Source organism: Bos javanicus, chromosome 13, assembly GCF_032452875.1.
Source record: "Bos javanicus breed banteng chromosome 13, ARS-OSU_banteng_1.0, whole genome shotgun sequence".
Taxonomy (NCBI): Eukaryota; Metazoa; Chordata; class Mammalia; order Artiodactyla; family Bovidae; genus Bos; species Bos javanicus.
Window position 1 is genome coordinate 38,012,747 of NC_083880.1, and position 27,709 is coordinate 38,040,455.

A 27,709-nucleotide genomic window follows, 5' to 3' on the forward strand; every position below is an offset into this window, starting at 1 on the left:
ATTCTTAATTTGATCTAATGATTGTCTGAAATAATAGCAACAATGTATTCAATTAAACATGCTTTTGTATATATCATATGCATGCCTATCTATGAGTATCTACAGATGAGATGAATCACAGGAATAATATAAGAGGCGAAGGGCAGCAGGATTGTTACTGCCAGGTGCTCGGTGTGGCTTTACTTGAAAGCAGACCTCACTATGTGTCTTCTGAGGACGAGTACCATGTGAATCACCTGGGGCATATGAGACCCCACTTCTAAACACCTGAACTTGCATTTTAACAATATCTTCAGGTGGTCTGGATGCTTATCAAGATTTGAGAAGTGATGAACTGTGGTACTAAAGAAGGACCCTCTTTTTTTTTTTTTTAATTTCAATCTTTTAACACCAAAAAATATTTTGTATGGGGGCATAGCCAATGAAGAATATTGTGGCAGTTTCAGGCGAACAGCGAAGGGACTCCGCCATAGGTATACGTTTATCCTTTCTCCCCCAAACCCCCCGCCCCCGCATCCACACAGGCACATCATCACACTGAGCAGAGTTCCCTGTGCTATACAGTAGGTCTTTGCTGGTTATCCATTTTAAATATAGCCGTATGTACATGACCTTCCCGAAGTCCCTAACTATCCCTTCCCCCTGGCAACCATAAGTTCATTTTCTAAGTCTGTGAGTCTCTTTCTGTTTTGTAAGTAAGTTCATTTGTATCACTTACTAAGGACCCACTTTTGATCCCTTGGAAAGTGGTCAGAGATCTCCAGACTCCTGGAAACATTCCAGGATGAGACTGGCAGGCCTGTGATCATGACAGAGTAAGAAGAGTTCTGGAATGAGAAGTTTAGTTGGGAAGGAAATTGGGAAATTTGCAAAATGTGGAAGACAGGACAGAAAAGGTAGGCTGAGGCCAGAGGCAGGAGGGCCGGACTGACCTGCTGAGATTTCTGGAGGAAGTCACAGAAAATTTTAAGCATTAAAGAAACAGGATCAAATTCTTATTTCTGGACGGAACTCTGGTGGCAGCGTGGAGGACAAAAGACATAAGAGAGGCCGGAGCAGGCCTGACTTGTGTCCTTAAATGAACACGATTCAGTTTGGGACTAGAAAGGAAGTCTTCGAGGACTCAGAGGTGGAGGGTGACTCCAAGTCCCAGGCCAACAGGGTTCCAGACACAGGTTCCAGTTTCAGGTGGATACAGGTGGGTTCTTTCCTCTCAAAGTGCTAATACCCAACAGCCACATCAGCATCACCCAAGAATCCTTAGAAATTCCTGGGTCTCACCTGAGATATACTATCAAGAAACTCTGGGATAGGGCACACAAATCTGATTTTAAGTTCTCTTTCACGTTGAAATCCACTGCTCTAACCTGCCAAAAATTCTGCAGTAGCTGCTAAGGCTTAAAAATTGCCACTTTTAAAAACTTTTCCTTAAAAACAAAACCAAACAAAAAAACAGAACAGTAATGAGAAATGGGTTTCTATGCCAAATGGGCAGAATAAAAAGCTACATATAATCTAGACCTTATATAGTGCCCAGGAAAAACAAAAAGCGTATTGATTATCTCGTCCAAAAACCTAACATTGGGAGAATTAAAATAGTTCCGGTAGAGGCCTGCTGGGGCTTCTCTTGTGGCTCAATAATAAAGAATCTGCCTGCCAATGCAAGACGTGCGGGTTTGATCCCTGGGTTGGTAATGGCATGGCTGAGCGACTAAGCATAGCACAGCACATAGCTTCCCTGGTGGCTTAGATGGTGAAGAATACGCCTGCAACGCAGGAGACCTGGGTTCAATCCCTGGGTCAGGAGGATCCCCTGGAGATGGCAATGGCTACCCCTTCCAGTATTTTTGCCTGGAAAATCCCATGGATAGAAGAAGCTATTGGGCTACAGCCCATGGGGTCGCAAACAGTCGGTGGCGACTGAGCACAAAGCACATAGGATAGGCGCGTTATGCTCTGGGGAGCCTAAATTAAGTAAAACGTCATCATGCAGGTTGTAAATTCTCTGTTCCCTTTATCCTCCACTGAAACGCCCTCTGAAAAAAACGCTGGGATTCCTTCTGGCCCTCTGAAAAGTGTGTTTCTGATGCAACTGCCCATGAAACAAACGGAATCCCAAATTAAAAAACCCCCAAAGCCGGGCAGCGGGGCCGGCGCCACCTTCCCTAGGCGAGCAGGCCGTTTCCAGCCGCACCCTGCGGGCTGCAAGGCCTTCCTTCCCCGCGCTGTTCTCGAAGATAAATAAATCGCTCCTTGTTTTTTTTTTTTTCCAGACCTGAAATTAGCGGTGACTCAGAGAACTCAGGGCTGCCACAGACGCCTTGGGAAGGAGGAAAAATGCGCAGACTTTACCCCTCGCCCGAGGGCCTGACGTGCCGGGGCTGGGCCAATCATTGGAGGCTGGCGGGAATCGCACCAAAGTAGGTAAAAAAATGCGGGACGCGCCCCCCATGAGGCCGGCGCCGGGCTCCAGCGGACCCTCCCTGCGGTCTCCACAGCCGCGGGCCCCGCCCCTCTGCCTTCCTCGGCCCTCAGGCCCCGCCCCTCGGCCCTCCTCGGCAACCCCCCCCCCTCGGTCCCGCCCCTCGCCGCGGCGCACACCTGGCCAGGTGGCTACTTCCATGTAAGGACAACGGCAACGTAGTGGGCGGGGCCCCCACGTGCCCCCTGCTCAAGCTCCGCCTCCTCGTCCGAGCTTGGGGAGGACCTCGTCAGCGCCCCTAATTGATGAGGGGTACTGGGTCCACCCCCCGGTATCCGGAAGATGAGGAGGACCCCGCCTGCCCGGAGTCAGAGGAGGCTGAGGGATGGAGATGGGGGAGTGGGGCGGGTCCGCGGGGACGGGGCGTTGCCAGGCCGGCCGGTTGCCTAGCAACGGTGGGCAGCGCGTGACGTGCGCAGCCGCGTCGGGGCCCGCGGTGCCCGCCCACCCCCGGGAGGCTCGCCCGGGCTGCGGTGAAGAGGACGCTCCGTAGACTCGGCGCCGGCCGGCTCCCTCTCCGCGCTCTGCGACCGCCGCGGCGAACATGGTGAGCGGGGTTCTGGGGCGCCTCGAGGTCGGGGCGGCAGGGGAGGGAAGAAGGGACCCCGGCTTCCGCGACCCGCCGGGCCGCGCGCCGGGGCGACTCGCCGGCCTCCACATTCTCGCTGTCGCCGCCGCCGCGAGGCCTCCCGCGCGGCCTCGGCAGCCCAGCCGGGGCCGATCGCCCGGCGCCCCGGCTTCGCCGCCAGGGCCCACCTGCCCTCCCTCCAGTGGAGGCTTCGTCGGCGCTGGTTTGGCCGAGGCCGGGCGCGGGCGGTCAGCGACTCGGGTGGTTTGGGCCCGGTAGGTCTGTGCATCTAGAGAAAGGAATGAGGCCTTGATTGAGCCACCTGGGGCGGGGGAGGGGGGGCGCGGGATGACCACCTGGCCTGACCCTGGTGATTCTGAACCTGGCCTGTGGCACTTGACTGCTGCCCCCGACGGTTCGGTCCGCGTCCCTCCGGTCCGGCCGGGCGGTGGCCTGTCTGGCTTCCCCGTGTGGTCACAGATTTTCTTTTACCTGCAGGCAGGTTGGTTCTGCCAGCCCTTGGCGTACAGCGGGGTGGCCCTGACGCTGGGATGCTAATAAAAATAAATGAAAAAGCTTTGTCAAGTCTATCAAGTTATCCGAGTTGCTTAAAAGTAAACAGATGTTCTGCATATTCTAGATGTTGGACCTTTTGTTTAATGTACCTATTTTTCCCTCCAAAGTAGCATTCTAGTTTGCTGTAGAACCGTGGTATTAACTGGACAACCAAGTAGAACATTTAGTCATTTTCTTTAGTCCGCGCACACTGTTACCATTTTTGGTCAATGATTTGCAGGCGAAGGCTTACCAGACTTTGTTAGAAATATTACACTGTTATTGCATCTGTCTGCCTGAAAGCAGCTAGTACCAGTTCATCTGCATACAAAATGTTTTCACTGAGTAACAGTTTGGATTTTCTTAAGGTATTCTTTCATAGTTATGCCGAGTGGCTCATTAGTGGAAGAAAAAAGATTAACCAGTAGTTTCTTAATGACTGAGAATACGGAGTAGGAATTTGCTGTTCGATTTTTGATTCTTCTTTGGTTTAATTCTGTGAGCTACAGAGAGGATCAGCATCTTACAACTTTTTAACTGCTTTAAGATTATACTACTTTATATATTACTCTACACTAAAAGACTTCATCCAACGGCTTTGAGTTTTCATCAATTTAAGGCCATCCACTCCAGTGAAAGTGCTTTGAATCAGATTGGAGCCTGCTTTAGTGCTTTCTGATATGATGTAGCTTCATTTTCTGTTTGAAAAAAGAATCAAACCTTTTTACTTTAGTTAAATGCTTGAATTTTAAAGCTTAACTTCATTTCTGTACATTCAAATAAAATGGTCGGTTTTATTTATGGCTCGAGGAGGAGAAATAAAAATCAAGATGGGTGGAGTCTGAATACGTTTCAAACTTAGGAAGAATTTATGAACTACTCTTGTTTGGATGCTTTCAATGTGAGTTCAGAATGCAGATGACTGTTTCTATTTTTTTAATTGTGTAGTTGATTTACAATGTGTTAATTTCTGCTGCCCAGAAAAGTGCTTCAGTTGTACATATATATATATATACACACACATACATACACATGTATACATTCTCTTTTTAAATATTCTTTTCCATTGTGGTTTGTCACAGGATATTTGAATATGATTTATTTTGCTGTACAGTAGGACCTAGTTATCCATTCTCTGTATAGTAGTTTCCATCTGCTAGCCCCAGACTCCCACTCCATCCCTCCCCTAACCTCCTCCCCCTTCACAACCATGAATTGAATTTGTTCTCTGTGTCTGAGACTCTTCTGTAGATAGGTTTATTTGTGTAGATGACTATTTTTAAAAGTTACTGTTCGATTTAGGCTTATGAGCACAAGAGCATCCTCCCTTCAATCCAGCTGTTAAAGAATATAGTGAAGATTGAAAAGATTGAAAGTTATTCCAGACTGTAGCACTTTATGTCTGTGTTTGAAACTATTTAGATCTGTTGGTTAGATGCTTGCTTCCAAGTTTCTTAGCTTTTTTTTTAGGATTAAGTATTAACTGCTGATGAGTTTGTTCTACATTAACAAAATCACTTCCTGGTACTCACTAACTTCTAGAAGCACTTGGGAATAAAGTAACTTGAAACCAACCCCCAAAATCACCCTGGGCACTTTAAAATGAGATTTCATGTTTGCATAGTCTCACTTTACAGTGCCAAAAAAAAAAAAACAAAAAACACCCCATAAGCCTGCCCTTCACAGGAACCATATACACACTCCAAACAAAACTTTGGTGTGCGTGTGTACTGGGTGTGCCAGCTTCCTCATACGAAGATTATTTACCAGCCTATCATCAAATTCCTAGGGTTATCTGCTGAGTAGTTCTTCCTGTTGGGTATGGATTGACAGATCACAGGAGACTGGCCTAGCTACTCTTGTGATAATGTAAATGCATTTGCAGCATAGCTGTGTGGCTCTCTGGCCAGTCAGTGTAGTCTTGCCCCCGAAATAGTAAAGGTCTGCATGATAATCTCACCCTTCAGTCGCTCAGTTGTGTCTGACTCTTGGCGACCCCATGGACTGCAGCACAACAGGCCTCCCTGCCCATCACCACCACCTCCTAGAGTTCACTCAAACTCCTGTCCATCGAGTCGGTGATGCCATTCAACCATCTCATCCTCTGCCATCCCCTTCTCCTCCTGCCTTCGATCTTTCCCAGCATCAGGGTCTTTTCAAATGAGTCAGTCAGTTCTTCCGTCAGGTGGCCAACGTATTGGAGTTTCAGCTTCAACATTAGTCCTGTTCCAATGAATATTCGGGACTGATTTCCTTTAGGATGGACTGGTTGGATCTCCTTACAGTCCAAGGGACTCTCAAGAGTCTTCTCCAAAACCACAGTTCAAAGGCATTAATTCTTCCTTAACCTCACCCTGATCAGAACTCGGCTCTAACAAACTGAGCTGTTGGCTCAGAATGAATTATAAGTGTATCCTGCCACCTGATGATTAGCAAAAACGTTTTTACTTACAGCCATCCAGTAGAAAAGGCTGGTCATGTATTATTCCTATGCCTGTTTAACATATTTGAAAACAGTCTGTAAAGGATTAATTGACTTGGGGCCTTTTCTGCTCCATATCTGGTTTTAAAATAATTTAAAAACTGGTTTTGAAACATTTTAAGCAGGAAGGTACACAGAATTAACAGTTTCCTATGTACAAAAGAAGATTAACTTTTTGCCATATTTCAGGTTTTTATGTTAGGTAAATTATGCATCTTCATCCCATTTCCTTCCCTCCCTAGAGGTAACGTCTCCTTGTCAAAGAAGTAATACACTTACTGGCCAATTAAGGAGATTATTTTTGCAGGCTGTTGGGATTGAGAGAACATTAATTAAAATGAGGAACATCTGCAAAAAAGAAACCTGGGGCTGATAAACTGAGAAGGGCAGGGTCATTTTGTTACCCTGAACACAAAATGATGGGAGTGGATTTCTTAATCATCTCTGCTTTCCAGGAGCACAGGGCTCAGGTACAGTTCAACATGGTCACCTGCAGCTGATTCATTTGATTCTCATTGATGTTCCACACTTTGAGCTGTACATGTGTGTATCTGTATTATGTTTCCTTGATGTATTGTTAGTTTTTATATAAATGTTACCATGCTTCATGCATCCTTTTGCAACTTTGAGAAAAAGAGCTTTGTGAGGTTTAGTTCTAGTTTGCATCCCATCAGCCAGTTACTCTATGTCTTTTCATTACTTGGCATTATGTGACCTTGAAAACCAATCCAGTAGGTGTGAAATGGGTTCTCATTCTTTTAATTTGTGTTTCTCTCATTAGCAATAGCTGAGTATATTTTCATTTTTTACACGCATACATTCTCAGTGAGCCTGACATTGTTTAAATACTCCTCATGTCTTCATCTCAGCTCATTTGTGGATCCATAAAATCCAGCCTTAAAAGAATATTAATGAGACATTTCAGAACCAGACCTGCGTAATGAAGACTGATGTCCCTCATCTCTGGCACCTGCTTTTCTTTAAGCTCAATACTCTTAATTCTAGCCAGCTGCCCTTGTGAGGCTCTGGTAGTGGTAGAGTGATCCAGAAGAGAGTTCTATGTTTGGGTGTGGAGATTAACATCCTCTGCTTTATCCGTATCCTTTTCTTTCTTTTTTCCTAGGCAGTATATTTAGCCAAGATATTTTAAAAAGAAAAAAGAAAACAAACACGGGGATAGATGGAAAATCTGTACTTTCTGCTCAATTTTGCTGTGAACCTAAAACGTCTCTAAAAAAAAAGTTTATTAAAAATAAGCAAAAATAACCATTATCGTTTTTCACAAATAGAACTGGTTTAAGTCAAAATGATGTTTTTAGTATATAGGAAGACTAAACATTTGTGTTTTTATGACAATGTAGCTATTTTCTTTCAGTAATAATTGAGCTGAACTCAATTTGAAATTTAAAAAAAAAATTGAAACTCTTTAAAAACTGTTTTTTTAAAATGTACATTGTTTTTATCTGCAGAGTGACTGATCTGATCTGATCTGAAGGCTCTAGTCTGAATAGCCAGGTCTAGTCTCTGTTGGACTCTTTGGTATTTGCATACCTAAATAATGCTTGTCATTTCAGCATCTTGAGCTTCCTACCCACATAGCATAATATTCCTCTCCAGGTTGTCCATGAGAGATATACCCAAAGATTTGTATTATATATCGCACTCAGAAATGTTTTAATTCCTTTTTCTTCTGTCCCTGCCTCCTTGCCTCAATGTTACAAGTGAGTTTCACTTGGAATTGTTCTTCTAAAAGCTGTCCCCTATTCATTTTGCTTGAAATTTTACATCGGGAGAAGCATAGAAGAGAGACGTCAGATTGGTCCATCTCAGTAATGCTTTGACAAACTTGTTGCTTAATTCATCATGGACTCTTCTGTACAAGGACTGCATAAAGTTGAGTGATCTTTAACTCTTTTAAGATTGCCTTCTAGTAGCTGACATTGTAATGCTTATGTGCTGTTTACCCTATTTCATGATGTGTCTGCTGTGTTAAAATTGAAGAATCTATTTTTTGGTAGATCTTTAAAAAATACCCGATTTCAGTAAAAATGCAATCAAAATTCTTAAAATTCATATTTTAATTTGTAGTGTGAAATAACGAGACTTTGGCTTTACTTATTTTTGACCTGACAAGGGACCATCAAAGAACTCTTATCTTACACTGTTACAACAAGGTTTAGGATGAGTGCTTGAAAGATGGAAACTTCAGTGCATACTATAGCAGGAAACCTAATTTAAAACTAATTTATCTTTGTTTGTGCTTTTGGATCATGTTAAGGAAAGACTGTTTACTCCTTTCAACATTTTGGCGTTACTTTATAGGTTGTTGCTACTCTTTGTCTTATCACAGAAAAGAAAGATGAATTTTCTACCCATGTTCCTATCTTGATCTGTTTTCAGGAGATTGCCAACTTGTAAATGTAATTAGTGTTTATTTTTTAATTGTTTCATGTAGCCCATTTTTGCTCATAGTTTTTTTTTTTTTTTGGTAGTAATAGAGCTGAAAGTAAAGCATGGGCAAATATGGGTAAAACTTCTCTAGGTTGCTAGGGAGCAATCTTATAAGTCAGTTGTCGAAGCTCTGAGGAATTCTCAAATTTCTGTGTTGACAATGTTTTAAGTCATCTTTAGACCAGTGTTGTTGAATAGAAATAAAATGTGAATTACTTACGTATTTAAATTTTACAGTAGCCCCATTAGAAAAATAAAAAGATGAAATATATCTGAAATATGTCAACATTTAATCAATGCAAAAATGAGACATTTTACATTCTTTTCTCATACAAATTGTTTGAAATCCAGTATATATTTTTATACTCAACACATCTCAATTCAGACCCTCAGTTTTCACTGGACACATTTGGTATATATTTAGATATAAACTTTACAGTTGAAAAAGTAGATTCACATACCTAAGTTGCTCCAAGCTTATTTGGTTTTCCAGTAATGGAATGGATAATTGATTTTAAATTTTAAGTTAATTAAAGAAAGTAAAAGTGAAGTCGCTTATTTGTGTCTGACTCTTTGCAACCCCATGGACTATAAGCCTGGCATGCTCCTCTGTCCATGAGATTTTCCAGGCAAGAATACTGGAGTAGGTTGCCATTTCTTTCTCCAGGGGATCTTCCTGACCCAGGTATCAAACCCACGTCTCCTTCATTGCAGACAGACTTCTTACCGTCTGAGCCACCAGGGAAGTCCCTAAGTTAATTAAAGTGAAATATGGTTAGAAATGCAGTTCCTTGCCACACTGGCCATGTTTAATGGACTCAATAAACCACATGTAGTGGCTAGTGGCTACCTTGATGGACCAGTGTCAGACTTTGTAAGGGGAAGTTAATGTGGATACCAGCACTTTTGTTAATTCTCTGCATGTTTGCATATGACTGCTGAGATAGCACTGTTACTGATTGCACTGTTTTATGGGACTTGTTAAGATGTTTTGTGGAACTGGACCGTTGAGCTCCGTAAGACAGGATTTGTGTGTTTCGATAGCATGAAGTCTCTGCTAGTAGGCCCGCAACAGATGTTGTTGAATGAAAGTGAATGAGAGGACATTCTTCGTTATGATGGGGCAGGTTCCCATAGAGATGGATTGCTTTGATTTTTATGCTTATTATTCTTCCTTACCTTTTTTTAAAAAAATACAATGAAAATTGAGTTTTAAGTATCTTCTCTTTGTATAGTGTTATAATGTAATTTGAGTCTTACAGTGAAAATCCTTTGAGATAGATAAGGCAAGTATTGTCCAGAGTGGCAGCTTTGATGCAATTCTGGCATACAGAAGCCCCATCAGCAGTGCCAGTTCCCTTCTCTTAAAAATGAAACAATGATATTTGATGCTCACCGAGGTATCCTGAACCATAGAAGAGCACTTGAAAGCTTAACAAAGAACAAGAAGTAATGCTGTCTCAGATAACTTATAAGTATTTACTGTGTGTCGGGCATTGTGTTACTGTATCTCACTCATCCTTACAGCAGCCCAGGGAAGGGGTATTGTATCATAGCTGTGAGACTACACCGGGTCTGGCTGTCTAGGTGTTTTGACTCTTGCCACTTATTAACTATATGACCTTAGACACATGACTGACTGTGCGGTGTCTCCAGCTCATCATGCTTCCAGATGGTAATAGTACCTGCCATCCCAGCATTCTGGGTGAGGTGTGTATGTAATAAACTAAAGCATACCTGGCACATGGTTAAGTGCTGCTTATCAGCATTGGCTGCTGCTGCTAAGTTGCTTCAGTTGTGTCCGACTCTTAGCGACCCCATGGACTGCAGCCTACCGGGCTCCTCCGTCCATGGATTTTCCAGGCAAGAGTACTGGAATGGGGTGCCATTGCCTTCTCCGCAGCATTGGCTAAAATAGTAATATTAAACCGCCTTTGATCCAAATTACATGAATAGTCTCATTTCTTTATATTCTGATTACACTAGTGCATACTTAAGTTTAATTGTAGATAAAATGCAAACAGTGGGTGAGTGCATTAAAACATGTCTTTTTAATTGTTTATTATATTCTTTAAATTCATGTTATTTTGCTTGGAATCATTATACATGATCATTTTTTTATGATCAACTTTTTAATTTGACTTTTCAGATGACTTTGATTCTAAATATAAAAAATCTTGTCTTCCACTCATATTTTTCCTGAAGTAATTAATGGAGATTGAAACACAGTTCTTCTTGGCCCTCAAGGTTTACAATGGAAGTGGAAGTGTTAGTTGCGCAGTCATATCCAGCTCTTTGCAGCTCCATGGCCTGTAGCCCACCAGGCTCCTCTGTCCATGGGATTCTCCAGGCAAAAATACTGGAGTGGGTTGCCATTTCCTTCTCCAGGAGATCTTTGCAACATAGGGATCGAACCGAGGTGTCCTGCATAGCAGGCAGACTCTACCATCTGAGCCACCAGCGAAGCCCCAATGTTTACAACATCAACAGTTTATTCAGTAAATACTTAAGAAATTATATGCCAAGAACTGACCTCAGCACTTAGGATACAGTTCTGGGTAGAGGGGGATTGTGTGTATGTGTTAGGCAGAGGACATTGATAAAGATACCAGAGTTAAGGTGGTATGTCATTGTGATTTTGTTTCCTTGATGTTGAACACCTGTTCATGTGCCTCTTGGCCATTTGTATGTCTTTGAAAAAAACATGTATTCAGAGCCTCTACCCATTTTTTAATTGAATTTTTTGTTCCTGAATTGTATGAGTGAGTTCTTTACATATTTTAGATACTAACCCCTTACCAGGTACATGATTTGCAAATATTTTCTCCCACGAGTTCAGTTGGATGGTTTCCTTTGTTGTGCAGAAGTCTCTTCATTGATACAGTTCCACTTATTTGTTGCTTTTGTTGCTTTTGTTCTTGTAGTCAGATCCAAATAATCATCACCAAGACCTGTCAAAGAGTTCGCCATCTGTGTTTTCTTTTAGGAGAGTCACCATTTCAGATCTTACATTCAAGTCTTTAATCCATTTTTTGAGTCATTTTCCTTATGTTGTAAGATTCTTTTGCACATGACTGTCTACTTTTCCCAGCACTGTTAAAGCACTGTCCTTTCCCATTGTACAGGTGACCCTTGAATAGCACCAGTTTGGGTCCACTTAGCCACGGATTTTTTTCAATAGATCTGTGCTGCGGTACTACACAATGTGTGGTTGGTTGCATCCACCAATGTGAAACCACGGATTCAGAGGGCTGACTGCAAAATTATATGCTGCTTTTCAGCTGCACTGAGGGTCGGGCCCTCTAACTCCCAAGGTATTCAAGGGTCAACTGTATAATCTTGGTTCTTTTGAGGTAAATTAATTGACTATATATACATTAGAATATCAGTTATAAGAAAGAAATGTTAATAACAGATGTGGGTGAGGATGTGAAGAAAAGGAAACCCTTGTGCACTGTTTATGGGAATGTAAATTGGTGCAGTCATTATGGAAATTGGGCTTCCCTGGTAGCTCAGACGGTAAGGTGTCTGCCTGCCATGTGGGTTAGGTCTGTAGGTCAGGAAGATCCCCTCAATAAGGAGATGGCAAGCCACTCCAGTATTCTTGCCTGGAGAATCCCGTGGACGGAGGAGCCTGGAAGGTTATAGTCCATGGGGTCGCAAAGAGTTGGACACGACTGAGTGACTTCAGTTTCTTTCTTTCTTTTCTTTTTTTCATTATGGAAATCAGTATGGAGATTCCTCCAAAAGTTCAAAAAGAACTACCATATGATCCACTTCTGGGTATTTATCCAAAGGAATAAAAGATGTATGCAAGCCCTTGTTCATTGCAGCGTTTTTTACAGTAGACAAGACATAGAAGCTGCCTGTGTTCATTGATGGATGAGTGGATAAAGAAAATGTGGCATATATATGTGCACTTATAAATACATAAATGTAATATTACTTAGCCATAAAAAAGATGTTTTACCACTTGCAACAATATGGATGGAGCTTGAAGGCAACAAGCTAAGTGAAGTAGGTAAAACAGAGAAAGACAGATACTGTATGATCTCAATTATATAAGGAGTCTAAAGAAAAAACCCACACTCACAGATAAGAGAACAAACTGATGGTTGCCAAAGAGGATGGTGAGCGAAATGGGTGAAGGGGATCTAAAGACACAAACCTCCAGTGTCCCCGGGATGTCATGAACAGCTTGGCGACTATAAGTAATAGTACTTACTGAATATTTGAAAGTTGCTAAAAGAACAAATCCTTAAAAGTTCTTATCACAAGAAAGAAGATTGTAAGTTTATGTTGATGGAAGTTCACCAGACTTATGGGGACTGTTTCACAGTGTATACAAATACTGAATCATTACATTGTACTGTACACCTGAAATTAACAGTTTATCAGTTATAGCACAAAAAATATCTTTCAGTTTCACCATCTTCACAAGTACTTTCATGGATCCTTGATGTGATATGCGGTGAGTTGTCACTTATAAAATCAAGCTATGTGAAATTTTTCCTTCTTTAAAAGTTTTTTTTTTTTTGTCAATCAGTTATGAGGAACCTAAAAACCAAACATAAATTTTTGCAAAAAGCATTCAGAGGACTGAAGTTTTGTGTCTTTAAGAAAAAGACAAGAATAGCATGTCTCATCAGGGGAAAAAACAGTCCAAGGGAGATCAATGGAAATTGCTAGAAGTGTTTTTAAAGTGAAAGTGAAGTCACTCAGTCGTCTTTGACTCTTTGCGACCCCAGGGACTGTAGCCCGCCAGGCTCCTCCAGCCATGGGATTTTCCAGACAAGAGTACTGGAGTGGGTTGCCATTTCCTTCTCCAGGAGATCTTCCCGACCCAGGGATTGAACCCTGGTCTCCCACACTGTGGGCAGACTCTTTACCATCTGAGCCACCAGGGAAAAGGAAATTTAGAAAGGAAATTCCTTTTTTTAAAGGAAATTTAAAACAAAAATTATTTATTTGGCTGCGCTGGGTCCAAGTTGTGGCATGTAGGCTCTAGTTTCCTGACCAGGCATGGAACCCAGACTCCCTACTTTGGGAGTGAAGAGTCTCAACCTCTGAACCCCTGAAGTTCTGCTTACAAGTTTTTTGCTCTTTTTTTTCCCCTTCAGGAGACCCTAAAGTTTTGAGATACAATCTTTTCATTGGTGTAAGAATTGTACTGTAAAGGATGGGGAAAAACATGTTGAGGGGCATTTCATAAAAATGGAATAATCATTTTTCAGAACCTAATCAAGTAGATGATATTTCTTAGGTAGAATAGTTAGTTCTTCCCCTTAAGGAGTGCAGTCTAGAGAAAGTTGATCACGTCCTTGGTGATGCTGTGCTAGGAATGATTATCCTCTGTCTTGGCACATGGAAGCCTTGAGTCACTCGGGTTCAGATGGTGGTTGAGGGACCAGGTAAGCCTTGACTTCGCAGAGGAGATGCCTGAGCTGAGCCCTAGAGGCTTTGCCAGAGGAGAGGAGGAAAGTAAAGCACCACTCATGCGTGTGGTGCATTCAGGGAGTCACAGTTGTGCCTGACTGCAGTTACGTGGTAGGTGTCGGGGAGAAGTGGGAAAGGAGACTGGAAGGTTACGGCATAAAGGACTTGCGTGGCATGGGTTTATCCTGAAGGAAATGAGACGCTTGAAAGAGAACAGGAAAGACCTAGGACTGCTTGCCATTGTGCTCGCTGCTGCTTGGTGTTCCCCCTCCCGCTCTTCTGTCTACATTTTGGGAGTGGGTAGGAGGGGAATGGGGACTTTTATTTTCTCTGTCAGGTTTATTGTTACTTTTTTTTTTATTGTTGTTTTTAAATTTTTTGTTAATTTTATGTATTTTATTGTTGTTGTTAGGTTTTATTTCTCTGTCCGGTTTGTTATTGTTCCTCCCCACCCTCTCTGACTCCCTGCTTCCCAGCTTGGGTGAGGAACCTGTTAACCCTAGTCAGATTGTCTGTATGAGTGCAGGCAATCCGAGCAAGAGAGATTGATTATTTTTTAGCAACTGGGCTTCTATTATGTCTAGTCTACTTTGGTGTTGAAATAATTTTTCTGTAAGATTTGTTTTTCTGGTGAGGTTATGGCTGGTGGTTCAGAGAATTTAGGTTTTTGAAGTAGAGGTTCCCCGCACCCCCGCCACCCCCCGCCCAACTAAGTAAAGTGTATCCATAAAATCATTTTTGTGCACCTCTGAATTTTACCATATAGCTGGTAGAGTTGCTGTTTGATCTGCATAGACTGTCTCAAGGACATGGTTTGTTTTGCGGTGAGGTGAAGAAGGACTTGTACAAGTGGTAATTGGCTATCAATTTAACGCTGTTTGGTCGCCCTGGTTTGGGGGAATGAACCAGTGAGTTAGGGCAGGGAGTTAACTTGGAATGTTTTCTGGATCACTGATAGTCTTTGTAGTGACTGTTTAAATGAAAGAGTGGCCATCCCTCGGGGTGGTGTGGCCTTGGGAGACAGGCTCTCCCACATCGAGGGCCTATGGGCACCTACCTATCTTGGCTAGTGGGACAGGAACTTAACTAGCTCCTTCTTGCGCCCTTGGTCAGGCCCCCATGAGCAAGGCACAATATATAAAACCATCCTCAGCAGCTCTGGACAGTTTGGACTTACCAAGGGATAGAGGATGCTGTGTGTCGATGGTCTGATCTATACTTACTGGGCAGGGACAGACTGTAGTACAGAAACTGTTAGCTCACCCCACAAGTCCAAGTTTTCATCCTTGTGAATTGTGGTTTACTGATGTAGGTCAGGTTTATAAGTTTTAAATTATCTGGTTGTTTTGACTTTTTCCAAATTAACACATGGAATACACCCCTCTCAGAGAGTCTATTATCTGAATTCCCCCCCAAGATTGCCTCCTCACCTCCAGCAGTAGTTGGCTATAATTGTTAAACTCAAGTTGAAATCCTGACCCTTGGAGGCATTATTTTACTGCCTACTACAGTAACTGAGGTTCCTGATGATACCAGGCATCCATAAAGCTAAATAGTTTTTCCAAGACAGAAAATGACATAATAAGCTATATAAATTTGTTTACCCAAAATGTACTGTTTTAGTATGTATTGAGTAAATTTTTTGTATGTTTTATATTAAGCTACTTAAAAGTCCTCAGTTGCATCAGCCGTAGTTCACATGCTCAGTCACCCGTGTGGTAGTGGCTGCTGCGTTGAACAGTGCAGATGGAGAACGTCTGTGTCATCACAGAAGGTACTATGGCTCAGCACGGCTCTCTGGAACAGTGGACTGCAGAGTCAGAGATGCCTGGTCAGGCTTCAGGGCCTGGTGGTAGAGTGACACCTACACATGGCCACCTATTTTCCTGTTTTCGGCGTGTTAACTGAGCCAGAAAGACTCTTCTGTTGACCCTCGCCAGAATTCCTGGGATGTGGGGTGGCGGCAGAGTGGCATTCAGGAGGAGACCTGGGCACCTAAATCCTTCTCAGACTTTCATTCGTATTTATTTGAACATTCAGTGGCATTTTGGTAGGGAGACAGATGTACGTGTTCAGCACCCTTCTTGACCCAGAATCTGTGAGGCTTTTAAACCTTACATGTAAAAATGTCCCTGACATAGTTGTCACTCTCATTTGTTATCTCAACATTATTGCTCCGAGGCACTGTGTGTAGTAGGCAGAAGCCTAAATATTTTGTAGTCAGTAATTTTCTGTTTCTCCTGGCCCTTGTGCAAGGAGAGTGTAGGTAAAGGATATTCATGAACCCATTTAAAACTCCCCAGTTCCTTTGATTAGCATTTATGCTGGGTGTTAAGAGTTGGCAGGTTGAGAAAGGACGTAATTAATGCCTTTTTTTCTGCCAGGTTTTTGTAAATTTGAAATTGTATTTGTCTGCTATGCAATATCCTACTTTCAAATATTTCAGACTCTCTCAGCTTAGAGAAATAATTTTTTAAAATATAATAATTTTCGGAGGTAAGACAGTAGCTTTCATTCCTGTTTTCTCCAGTGAGGGCTTTGTTGGGTATAGCTGACATCAAGTTTGGAGCCGGTCAGGCGTCGTCCTTGCGTTTGGTGGTGTAGGCATAGACCACTGTGATATTCTGGGGAAAGATGGGCTGCTGTGAACCATCACATTTTAGCTGGTTCAATTGTTTACAGTAATTGAATCAGAAACTTGAGCTTCTTTCGAAGCTTACCACCCTTCCACTAGAATGGAGAGAATTGATGTTTTAAATGTGTTCACTCATCTGCAACTTTAAAATACCCAGTGTTTTACAGTCTTTGTAGCTTTTCCTTCCCTCTCTGTTAGTAAAGATAAGTTTTTAAAAACAAGTGTACATTGAGTGTATGTTGAGTATAAAAGGCAGTGCCTCCATGTATTCATTTAGTCTCTGAATCAGTGTTTTACAGAAGCTCTTCTAGAGATGACTCAGGTTTGAGATCCGTTTCAGACGGTAAAGAATCCACCTGCAATGCAGGAGACCTGGGTTCAATCCCTGGGTTGGGAAGATCCTCTGGAGGAGGGCATGGTAAGCCACTCCAATATCCTTGCCTGGAGAATCCCCATGTACAGAGGAGCCTGGTGGGCTAAGCACTCCCATGCTTCAAGAACAAGTTAAAAGTGGTAGCCACATGAGATAAAATACAGTGAAGTTAATCATTTAACAGCAACTATTTTGACATGGGGGTGAAGTTCTAAGAGCAACTGCTAATTCTCCAGTGGTCACTGATACAGAACAGAGAGAAACTCAAATCGTGGATAACATATCTTTTTAAGGTAATCACAAGGCTCTTGTTGTAATAGCAGATCTATTTTTGCTCTCAAGATTTTCTTTCCTAACTGCAGCAGATTTTGGTCCTATTTCAGAGTATCCTTTAAAGGTCTTTATTGTTAAAACTTTGCAGTTGAATAAAAATAACTCTCTAGAAATAAATTTCCTTTTTTTTTTTTTGGCCTTGCTGGACAGCATGTGGAATCTTAGTTCCCCAACCAGGGATCGAACTGGTACTCCCTGCAGTGGAAGCACGGAGTCTTAACCCCTAGACCACCAGAGAAATTAATTTAGAATCCCAACTGAGCTTGGTTTTCCTTTTAAAAAAAAAATAGACTTTGGATGTTTTTTATGACAGCTTAGCAGTTAATATGTTAATAATTAACATTTTAGAAAAATACTGAAAACTGATACTTATGGGAGAGGATCTTTTCTGTTAGGTAAAAACACAGTAAACAAGTGGTTGTGTGTATCAGGGTTACACCTGCTTTGAAGATTCCTTGTAATGTCTTTTTGTGGTAACAAATCCAGGGGACTTACTACTCATAGGAATTCTTAATCTTTATGATAGATGGACCGTATTTCAGAATAATTGGCTTCTTTACTGCTGTGTCTTCTGTTTGAAACACCATGTGGAGAAGGGACCCCTTTAGGCTTTACAAGGAGACCGTGTTCCCAAAAATGCTTTGACTTTGGGCCTATTCATTTTTGTAATGTACTCTTATCTCTACTGCTTCATTATAAAAATTAAACTTGTAGGCAGAGAAGTAAAATAGCAATGAGTGCTAAGATTTTATCATGTTTCTTGAAACTTAAAGCAGCAGTGTATCAGTCTTCGCCTGGAGTTTATTGGCCATGTAAGAATCTCAGAATCTGCCCCAGATACTCTGAATCAGAATCTGCACAATCTGCATTTTAACAGGATCCCCAGGTGATAATACTGATCTAATAAGTCAGCTGAGGAACTCATTTACTTTGGAGATGTTAAGTGACACACCCGAGGTGACGAAGCTGGTTGTGGGGAAGCTTGGGTGGAGCTGTTGCTCTCATAATTCTGATACTTTAATTTCAAGTTAGCTTCTTTTGGCCTCTAAAAAGTTAGTAAACTATAGTTACTTAAGGATTAGTTTTCCTTTTTTCCATCCCACCAGTCTCTACCCCAGCTTTGCAGTTGGCTCCCTGTCGCCTGCTGATGGAAGGCGGAAGAAGAGCCCTGCTGGTGCCCCGAGCCGTAGTGGGTGCGGGTGGGGGGCGCGGGCAGAGCCAGTTGGGCTGGAGGAGTAGTGGTTCCCTTGCCTTCTCAGTCGGCCCTTGCGGTTTTTGTTTTAGTTTAGCTTCATAAGAGTCATTATCAGGGGTCTAGGGACCAGTTGTTTAATCTTCCATACCAAATACATTCCAAGTATACGCTAAGTAAACCAAAGTCTAACATATTGAAGCGTATTTTATTCATTACAATTGAATCAAATAAACATGTTGCCTTGTACATTTTTTAAATTACTTTCAAGGGCAAAAGCTGGTGTTACAGCATTAACTCGTCACAAAGAGATTGTGCTTGTATAACGTCCGGTTAGAGAAGATGAGTGTTTCCTGATGTTAGTCAGCCTCCTGCTGACTAAATACTTGATTCTGACTCACTCCTTCCGACCCTCCCTTCCCAGCCAGGGTGTGGTGCACAGGTGACTGTCACCTTCACCGCGTCCGCCTACCCTCCTCCCTGCGTGCTTCCCCTTTCCCTGATGAGGTCTTCATCAGCTCTTGCCTTGCTGACAGAATCAGCCTTGCAGGTGATGGTCTTGCCACAGTTCTCTTCCTGCTTGGTTGTCTTATGCGTCTCTTCATTATTTTCCAAAAGCGCAGCTCTGGTCACCTTTATGTTGAAAATATCCAGTGCCTCCCCCCTCCCCCTGCCCATCCCCATCTCAATCCCCTCTTCTCGTGTTGTGCACGCTGGGTCCTGTTAGTCAGAAACTGTCTTTTCATCCTTCCAGTCCCTCAGAAAGAGTGACTCACGAGAGAGTGGAAACGCTCCGTGACTTACCTGTGTCCCCACCCCACCCCCAGTTTGCCTGCTATAAACGCCCTTCTGTTGCAGTTTATCAAGGAATAATGAGTGTTTTACCCCTGTCTTCGTCTTCTCCATCAGTGCATGTCCTTGAGAATCTGATTCATCTTTGATTTCAAGGGAATATAAAAGTGAACAAGACAGACTTAAGAGTGTTAAGGCACTTACCACCCCTTTGGGGAGACAGTCAAATAATCTTACAGACAAGACTTGAAACTGTAGTGAGTGTCATGGGTTTGAGACACATGGAAGTATGCGGTAGTGGTTTTAACTCAACTTGGTTTTAGAGAATTGATCTGAGGTATAAAGAGTGAATGAGGCAGAGAAGGGTAAAAAATCAAAATAAAGATTAACTTGCTTTACATAGATGACTGTGACGACTGGAACAATATTTCTCCTAAAGCAGTAACAGAAGGTTTAAGAAAGTAGTTTTTAGAAGTGGGAAAGTGATATTGTGCGACTTTTGAGGTAATTTTCTGGCCTTAATTTTCTGTATCTATGTGGATCAGATTAGTTAGGACTGAAGTGAATATGGTTAGATTTGGATTAGATCAGGTGGGATTGAGGTGAATTATGGCTTCCCAGGTGGCTCAGACAGTAAAGAATCTGCCTGTGATTCAGGAGACCTGGGTTCAGTCCCTAAATTGGGAAGATCCCGTGGAGAGGGGAATGGCTACTTACTCCAGTATTCTTATCGGGAGAATCTCACGGACAAAAGAGCCTTGTGGGCTACAATCCATGGGGCCGCAAAGCGTGGGACACAACTGAGCAACTGACACGTTAACTTTAGTGATTGGATGTGGATTAGATTAGGTGGGACTGTGGTTCAGTTGCTCAGCCATGTCCGACTTTTATAATGAATGAATGATTAAATGGCCCAGTTACCTTAATACTAAGTAACTGCTAGGATCTTTGTGTATTTTAACCCCCAGAATTCTTACATGCAGTTTTAAGTAACAGCTTTATTGAGAGTCAGTTCATAGACCTTAAAGTACAGTTCACAGATTTTCAGTTTTATCTCCAGAGTCGTGCACCCATCACCACTGTCAAATTCCACAACATTCTGTCTCTACAGAAAGAGGCTCCGTAGTCACTCTCCATTCCCTCTCCAACCACTCATCTACTGTCCATGGATTTGCCTGCTCTGAACATTTTATGAAAATAGAATTGTGAGATATGTGGCCTCTTACATCTGGTCTTTCATTTGTTCAGTTGCTCAGTCGTGTCTGATTATTTGCAACCCCATGGACTATCATGCCTGGCTTCCCTGTCCTTCACTGTCTCCCGGAATTTGCTCAAACTCATGTGTATGGAGTGATGTCATCCAACCATCTCATCCTCTGTCGCCCCCTTCTCCTCCTGCCCTCAATTTTTCCCAGCATCAAGGTCTTTTCCAATGAGTCGACTCAGCTCTTCACGTCAGGGGGCTAAAGTATTGGAGCTTTAACATCAGTCCTTCCAGTGAATATTCAGGGTTGATTTCCTTTAGAACTGATTAGTTTGGTCTCCTTGGTGTCCAAGGGACTCTAATTAGAGTCTTCTTCAGCCTCCCAATTCAGTCTTTCACTTAGCATAATCTTTTTCAAGGTACAGTTTGAAGTGTAGCAGGTGACAGCATCTCGTTGTTATGGTGAGTGAGATTCCATTGTATGGATATGCCACGTTTTGTTTATCTGTTCACCAGCTGATAAACATTGGGTTCTTTCTACTTTTTGGCTGTTAGGAATAATGCTGCCATGAACTTTCAGGTACAGATTTTTGTATGGACATTCACTTCCTTTGTATATACAACTAAGAGTGGCATTGCTGGGTGTTAACTCCATGCTTAATGTTTTGAGGAACTGCAAGACGGTTTCCTGAAGCATCTGTGCTGTTTGACAGGTTCTTTCAGCAATGTTTAAGGGCCCTGTTTTATCAACAGCCTCACGAAGATTTGTCATTGTCATCTTTTTTTGTTAACAGCCATCCTAGTGTGTGTGCAGTATTTTTTCATTATGGTTTTGACTTTATTGCACTTTCCTAATGACTAGTAATGTTGAGTATTTTTTCGAAGTGCTTCTTGGCCATTTTTAAATTTTCTTTAAAGAAATGTCTATTCAGATCGCTTGCCCATTTTTAGATTGGGTTGTCTTTTTTTTTTAAACTGTGGTTATAAGGTTTCTTTTTATATTCTAGATACAAATTTCTTATTGGATGTATCGTTTGCAAATATTTATTCCTAGTGTGCGGGTTATTTTTTCATCTCACATGCATTTTAACTTCTTAAAAACTTGATGTTAATTTTGGGTATCATTAACAATTGGTATTGTTCAGTAGTTAAATTCCATTAAGTTTACAATTCTTGTTTTAGAAAAGCTAACATGCAAACCAAAGTAGTTAATGAAGCATAAAAAATTGTAAATAAAGTTAATGAGAATAGCACATTCCTTAAGATGAAAAGATCAAAACCCAGTTTTAGATCTTCTGTTACCAACATCTTGTGTGACCACTTCTTCATTTAGGGATAGCAAATATTATATGATAAAAGGTTGTGTGTTTTCTTCTGGTCAGTACAATCCCGAATTAAGTTATCCTCTTTGTTATAACAGTGAATATCTACTTTTAATTAAGATAAAATTGACATGTAACATGTAAGCTTAGGGTTTACAGGGTGTTGGTTTTTGATACATTTATGTATTGCAATACAGTTATCACTGTTAGTTAGCTAATACTTGTATCACATCACATAAATATTTCTTTACTTGTGGTGTAAATAGTTAAGGTCTAGTCTCCTAGCAATCTTACTTATTCTAATTTTAATTTAAAAGTTGGCGATTTTTTAAGTGAAATTTTAAAGGTATGTGACTGATACATTACTGGATATTAATCATAATTTTGACATGTGAATAGAACAAAAACCTTTAAAATATTAGCAAAGGGTATGCTGTAGAAGTGGAGTTTTCCCAACCCAGCTACTCTGACCATCTGTTACTCGTTATGAAAAGAATTTGGGAGGGGGTGTTAACACCTGAACTGCAGAGGGAACTCCCCACAGTCTGGGCTCTGAGCAACCTCTGTGAGAAGAAACTAGCCTACCACCCCAGGAAGCTCTGTCTTCCAGGTTCTGGGGTCAGAGGAGCCGCTGTGGCCACATCTTCCCTTACTCCCACGTAATGTGATGAACGGCTTTGTACGTGTCATCTTTTTAAAGTTTAATGACTGCGATTAGTGTTTGCAGCTCAGATTTTCTAGTCTTCCTAGTAGATGACATGTAAGTGCATACCAGTCTATAACCAGAAGTCATAGTGTTTTTTATTTGGCATGGTAAAGGTTGTACCCCTTTAAGATGTTCTTTTCTTCTCACTCTAGGCCTCAGGAGTGCAAGTTGCCGATGAAGTATGTCGCATTTTTTATGACATGAAAGTTCGGAAGTGCTCCACGCCAGAGGAAATCAAGAAAAGAAAGAAGGCTGTCATCTTCTGTCTCAGTGCAGACAAAAAGTGCATCATCGTGGAGGAAGGCAAAGAGATCTTGGTGGGAGATGTTGGTGTCACCATAACCGATCCTTTCAAGCATTTTGTGGGGATGCTTCCTGAAAAAGATTGTCGCTATGCTCTGTATGATGCAAGCTTTGAAACAAAGGAATCCAGAAAAGAGGAGTTGATGTTTTTCCTGTGGTAAGCATTGTTAAAAATATCAAGTTTTCATAAACTCAGAGTTAATCTCTTGTTGTCAGCTTAGCTCCTCTCCAGAGTCTTCAAGACACTGTGCCCAGAGCCAGCCCTCTTCCCAATTGATTTGTGCTTTTGAAGCGGGTGCGGTCGTCATCTCTGATTGGGATTTGTTCTTCGTCCATACTCTCCAGGAGGGTAGCTGCTGGCCTCTTGGGGCTATTGACATGAGACAAAATCAGAAGTTCTGTGGCTTTAGTTTGAGTTGCCACATTTCAGATGCCCAGTAGTCACGTGTGATGAGTGGCCGCCTCGTTAGGCAGCGCTGAGACAGAACATTCCCATCACTGCAGAAAGCTCTGTCAACAGTGCTGCTTTACACAGCGGGAAAGAACTGTAGAGCCATTTACATGGCCTTTATCTTGAAAGGCTGTTTAAATTATTCTGGTCTTTTCAAGTAAATTCATACTTGAGATTAAGTTTGACTTGAAAGTCACCCTGATCCTCACTTAATCATATTACTGTACATCCCATGATATGGAATTGCCACATAGTGAGAATCTCTCCAGCTTCTAAAGGGGCAGGTGGTAATGGCTTGTGATTTGGGGAGCAAGGGTGGGCCCTGTGGGTCCTCTTGATCCTTTGGCCTGAGCTGGGCAAGGCAAGCAGGGGTTTAGCTCTTTAGCTGTGTGCCAGGGGACTGGGAGATCAGAGCATTCTGGTTTCAAGGAATGTGACTCTAGGCCACCCCTAGTCCACTGCGGCCCTTGGCTGCACCTGGGGAAACAGATGCCATGGGGTTGCAGAGATGCCTTGGGGTTACAGTCGTGAGGTCATATTGGGCTCTTGCTGTGGAGCAGGCCTGGTAGCCACAGACACATGCTTAAAGATAGTACTGAGTATTAACACTGAGCATGTTGAATGAAAGTGCATCTGTTAAACTTTTATTCCTGCTGCATGCCAGGTGTTGTGTTAGGGCTGGGAAAGTAGCTGTGAAAAAAGCAGGGAGAGCCCTGGCCCCTCTGGAATTTACTCTGAGCCGCAGATACTGCAGGTAAAAGTTTAAGCTTTTAAATTGGTGAATATTTCCTTTATTTGCACTATTTTTATCCTGGTTTTTTATCCCTTTTTTTCCCCACTAATAAAATGATACATTGTCATTAGAGAACATTTGGGAAATGAATGAAGAAGAGAAAATTCCAGTGTTAGTGCTGTGTTTTATTTTGCATTGTTACTTTTTAAAACATAAAACCTTATTTTAGGAGTTTCCTGTAAAAGGCTCTGTTTAGGGCCCAGGGAATGGCTCTTAAAGTATTTTAAAGATCTGGTTAGAGTAAAATGAGAACAGCTAAAGCTTTTTTTGTCCCTGACCTATTTTGCATAAGAAACGTACCCACTGAATTTTGTAGCTCGTGTATCTGAGGTCCACGTTGTGGCTTCGCCACCCTCCTTGGACCCTAGAATGGGGAGGAATGCGCATCTTGTTCCCAAGAATAGACTTGGCCTGCTGTTGGCAGGCATCAGACTAGGTGAGGGACACACAAGTCCATGGTGTTCATGATTGTTGATGTCCTGGAAATGTGGCCACTAAATGGAGTTGTTAAGTGCTTAAAAGTATTTAACTACACTCCTTTTACCCTTTGGTGTCATGTAGTGTAGAACGCAGGCGGGCCTGAGGTTCAGTGGTGCAGTGAGAAATAATGCATGTGTGGATATGCAGTTTGAGGAGATGAGATTTTTCTGTGGGTTGTTAATATATCTGTTGCTTTTCAGTATTGCTGCTAATGAATGTGGTAAAGCGTATGCAGTATTTTTTCAAGAGGGGGAGGCACTGAAAAATCTGTGAATGTAACGTAATAGTAATATTAGCAAGACATCATTATCGCTGAACTTCCATTAAGCTTAGAAGAAGAAATCTTTGTGTTGTGTTTTGTGACGCTAGACCGAGATGGAAAACAGGCGCACACGGTCAGAGTTTGCTGCTGGAGTGGACCTGGGCACAGTGACCAGGAGGGCAGTGTGGGGACTTGGACTTCACTCACATTCTTCTCCCGAAAAAACCTGAAGCAAAAATTGGGAGCATTTCTTAATTCTGGGTGGCAGATACTTGATTCACAGATTATTCTCTATACTTTGCTGTATTTTGTAAGTTTTTCCCACCAGAAATTATTAAAAAACCTCTCACGAAGATGGTGGTTATTAGCCTGAACTCAATCCTTTATTGATACAAATGATTAAAAAGGTATTTTCAAGAAGACAATTGATAATACAGTGAATTATCCAGTGTTGTTTATTTTCACTCCATTAACTGAATCTGATCATTGGTCCCTGACTTTTTTCCTTGGTCAACACAAGTTGCTCTATGTATGCGTGTCCGGCACAGTCTCGGAGCAGAACTGGAAAACCGTGCAGTTGGAAAAGTTCTCCCAGAAGGCTGAGGGCCCTCCCCCATCTGATGCAGTTGTGTAGCGCGATGTTAGTTGTGCTTTCTCTAAACTGGTTTTCTTCTTTTGGGGCCCCTCTCCTCTCCAGGGCACCAGAACTAGCTCCTCTGAAGAGTAAAATGATCTATGCGAGCTCCAAGGATGCCATCAAAAAGAAGTTCCAAGGTAAGGTCTAGCCTCCGCCAGGTGTCGGGTGTGGCAAGCCAAGGAGTGGGGCTTCATTTCAGAGCGGCGCCTCATCTCCTTGGCAAACCTCCACACAGAGCGAAGGGCACTGCTTGTTCTGAGGACACCCGGAGGCAGAGCCGGCTCTCAGCACGTCTCTGCCTCCTGCAGGTCCTTGGGCCGGGAGGCCTGTGCCTGATACTCTGCCCTCTCAACATTGTGTGTGTGTGTGTGTGGCTTGTTCAGTCTGGTTTGAAACTAGTTTCAGACGTTGCCAAGTTTCTCTCAGGGCAGGTGGAGACAAATTGGTTTATATCGGTCATAGTAAGTGATAAATCTGCTATTACCTCTGAACGTAGCCAAGTAGCAAAAAGGACGTGTTCATAAATGGGAAGGGATGCTCTTATTGCTGGCTTTTCTTTGGAATGGTATGGTTTTTAGGTTATTGACTCAACTGTGTCCAAAGGAGACTGGCCAGGGCTGGCCGGTTATATGTGACTTGCCGCTGGGTCACGGGGATCCTGAGAAGATGGCCTGGACCTACTTTCTGTCTCCAACCAGATGGAGATGCTGGTATGATGGACAGAGCATGGGGCCAGTGCCCGTAGCCCACTGAGGGCTGAGCTTGTCATCTAACTGCTGTGTGGCTCAGCCCAGACTGCATAACCTCTGTGGGCCTGGGTCCTCCCAGCTGAGGGTGGGAAGGTGCCCGCCTTCCTGCTGTGACTGGCTCCAAACCGCTGGGAGAGCCAAGGTCACAAGGGCTTGGCCCATGGTCATGTTCATTTGGTTTCACTGTGACTGGTTTTATATTCTTGCAGTAGGGCAGATTTGCCTTAGCTTGTTTTATGTGGGAAAACAAAATTCTCACTTCCTTCCCTGAAACCTGGTGCTGCCTCATTGCATCCCTGCCTGGCTCCGCACGTGCTTGTTTGGTGTGGGATGTATCCCGGCTCTGTGTTGCCGTCCCGGAGAGGAGCTGCTCTGTGGACACGCTCTGGTGACTCGCAAGGCATCCCCCTCCTGCCCTTCTCCCCAGCGAAAGCATCTCTGGCTTTCTCCCGGTGGTCCCGCGTGGTCTAGAAGTTGCCCCTCTGTGCTAAAAGCAGCTCAAGAAACAGTCTCAAAACTACGGAAAACCAGAAAACAAGGCAGCTGTTCAGAAGCGAGCAGCTGTTTGCAGAGCCTCTGCTGTACACGGGACTCCCGGTGCTGTGCGCTGTCCTCCCGAGAAGGCCATCACTAGGCCGTCTCTGAGAGAGCTGCCTGGACGTGGGGTGTGCAGCCACCGGAGGGCTGCTTTCTGGGCAGAATGATCCCCTTTGTGCTCTTACTCCTCAATCCAGCCGGCTGAATCAAAGTGTCAAATTCCTGTATTAACGTACGTTTCAAAAACCAGGAAAAAGGATTCCTACTCCCGCTTTTTAACTTTTTTGTTGAAAACAGCCTACCTATGGAAAGCGTACGTGAAGCATGGTTGTCTCCTGATCTGATGACCAGCATCCCAGCCTCACTGCTGCCCCTCCCTGCCCCCTGCTCCTAACAGCGCAGAGTAATTCTGGCTGATTTTGTTATGTGAGTGGAAGCGTCTAGAATGTGCGCTGCTAGGTCTGGCGCCTCTTTGTCAGCACTAGTTCGAGAGTCTCTCTCGCCGGTGCCCGTGCTTTCAGATGACTCATCACCGTGTACTCGCCCGCGGTTTGCTCTGCCACAGCTGTCCCACCCCTGTTTAAACCGGCCTTTTAAAACAGTTGCTGTGTTAAAGAAATAGGTAAACCGCCGCCATAACTAAACATAATTGTTTTCTTTCCTCCCTAGGCATAAAACACGAGTGTCAAGCAAATGGGCCAGAAGACCTCAATCGGGCTTGTATTGCTGAAAAGCTAGGTGGATCCCTAATTGTAGCTTTTGAAGGATGCCCTGTGTAGACCATCATCTGGTGCCACAAATCGAAAGCTTCTGTGTTTAATGTTATCCTCTTGCTATGTATAAGTAAAGCAGATAATGTTTAGGCTAGGGACTCACTGAAGGGGAGCTGTCTTGTCATTTGTGGGGGTAAACTATTCTATGAACATGTGCAAATGGCCCTAAATAAATCTACACTCTAAAACTTTA

General features: G+C 42.8%; 1 protein-coding gene across 1 annotated transcript; it reads left to right on the forward strand.

The window, feature by feature from the left end:
• Nucleotides 1-2,167: 2,167 nt before the first annotated feature.
• DSTN (destrin, actin depolymerizing factor) lies at nucleotides 2,168-27,709 on the forward strand. Its single transcript, XM_061436308.1, has 4 exons — nucleotides 2,168-3,029; nucleotides 22,684-22,991; nucleotides 25,518-25,594; nucleotides 27,413-27,709. Exons 1-4 carry the CDS (start codon nucleotides 3,027-3,029, stop codon nucleotides 27,520-27,522), a joined length of 498 nt encoding a protein of 165 aa, XP_061292292.1. The 5' UTR covers nucleotides 2,168-3,026; the 3' UTR covers nucleotides 27,523-27,709.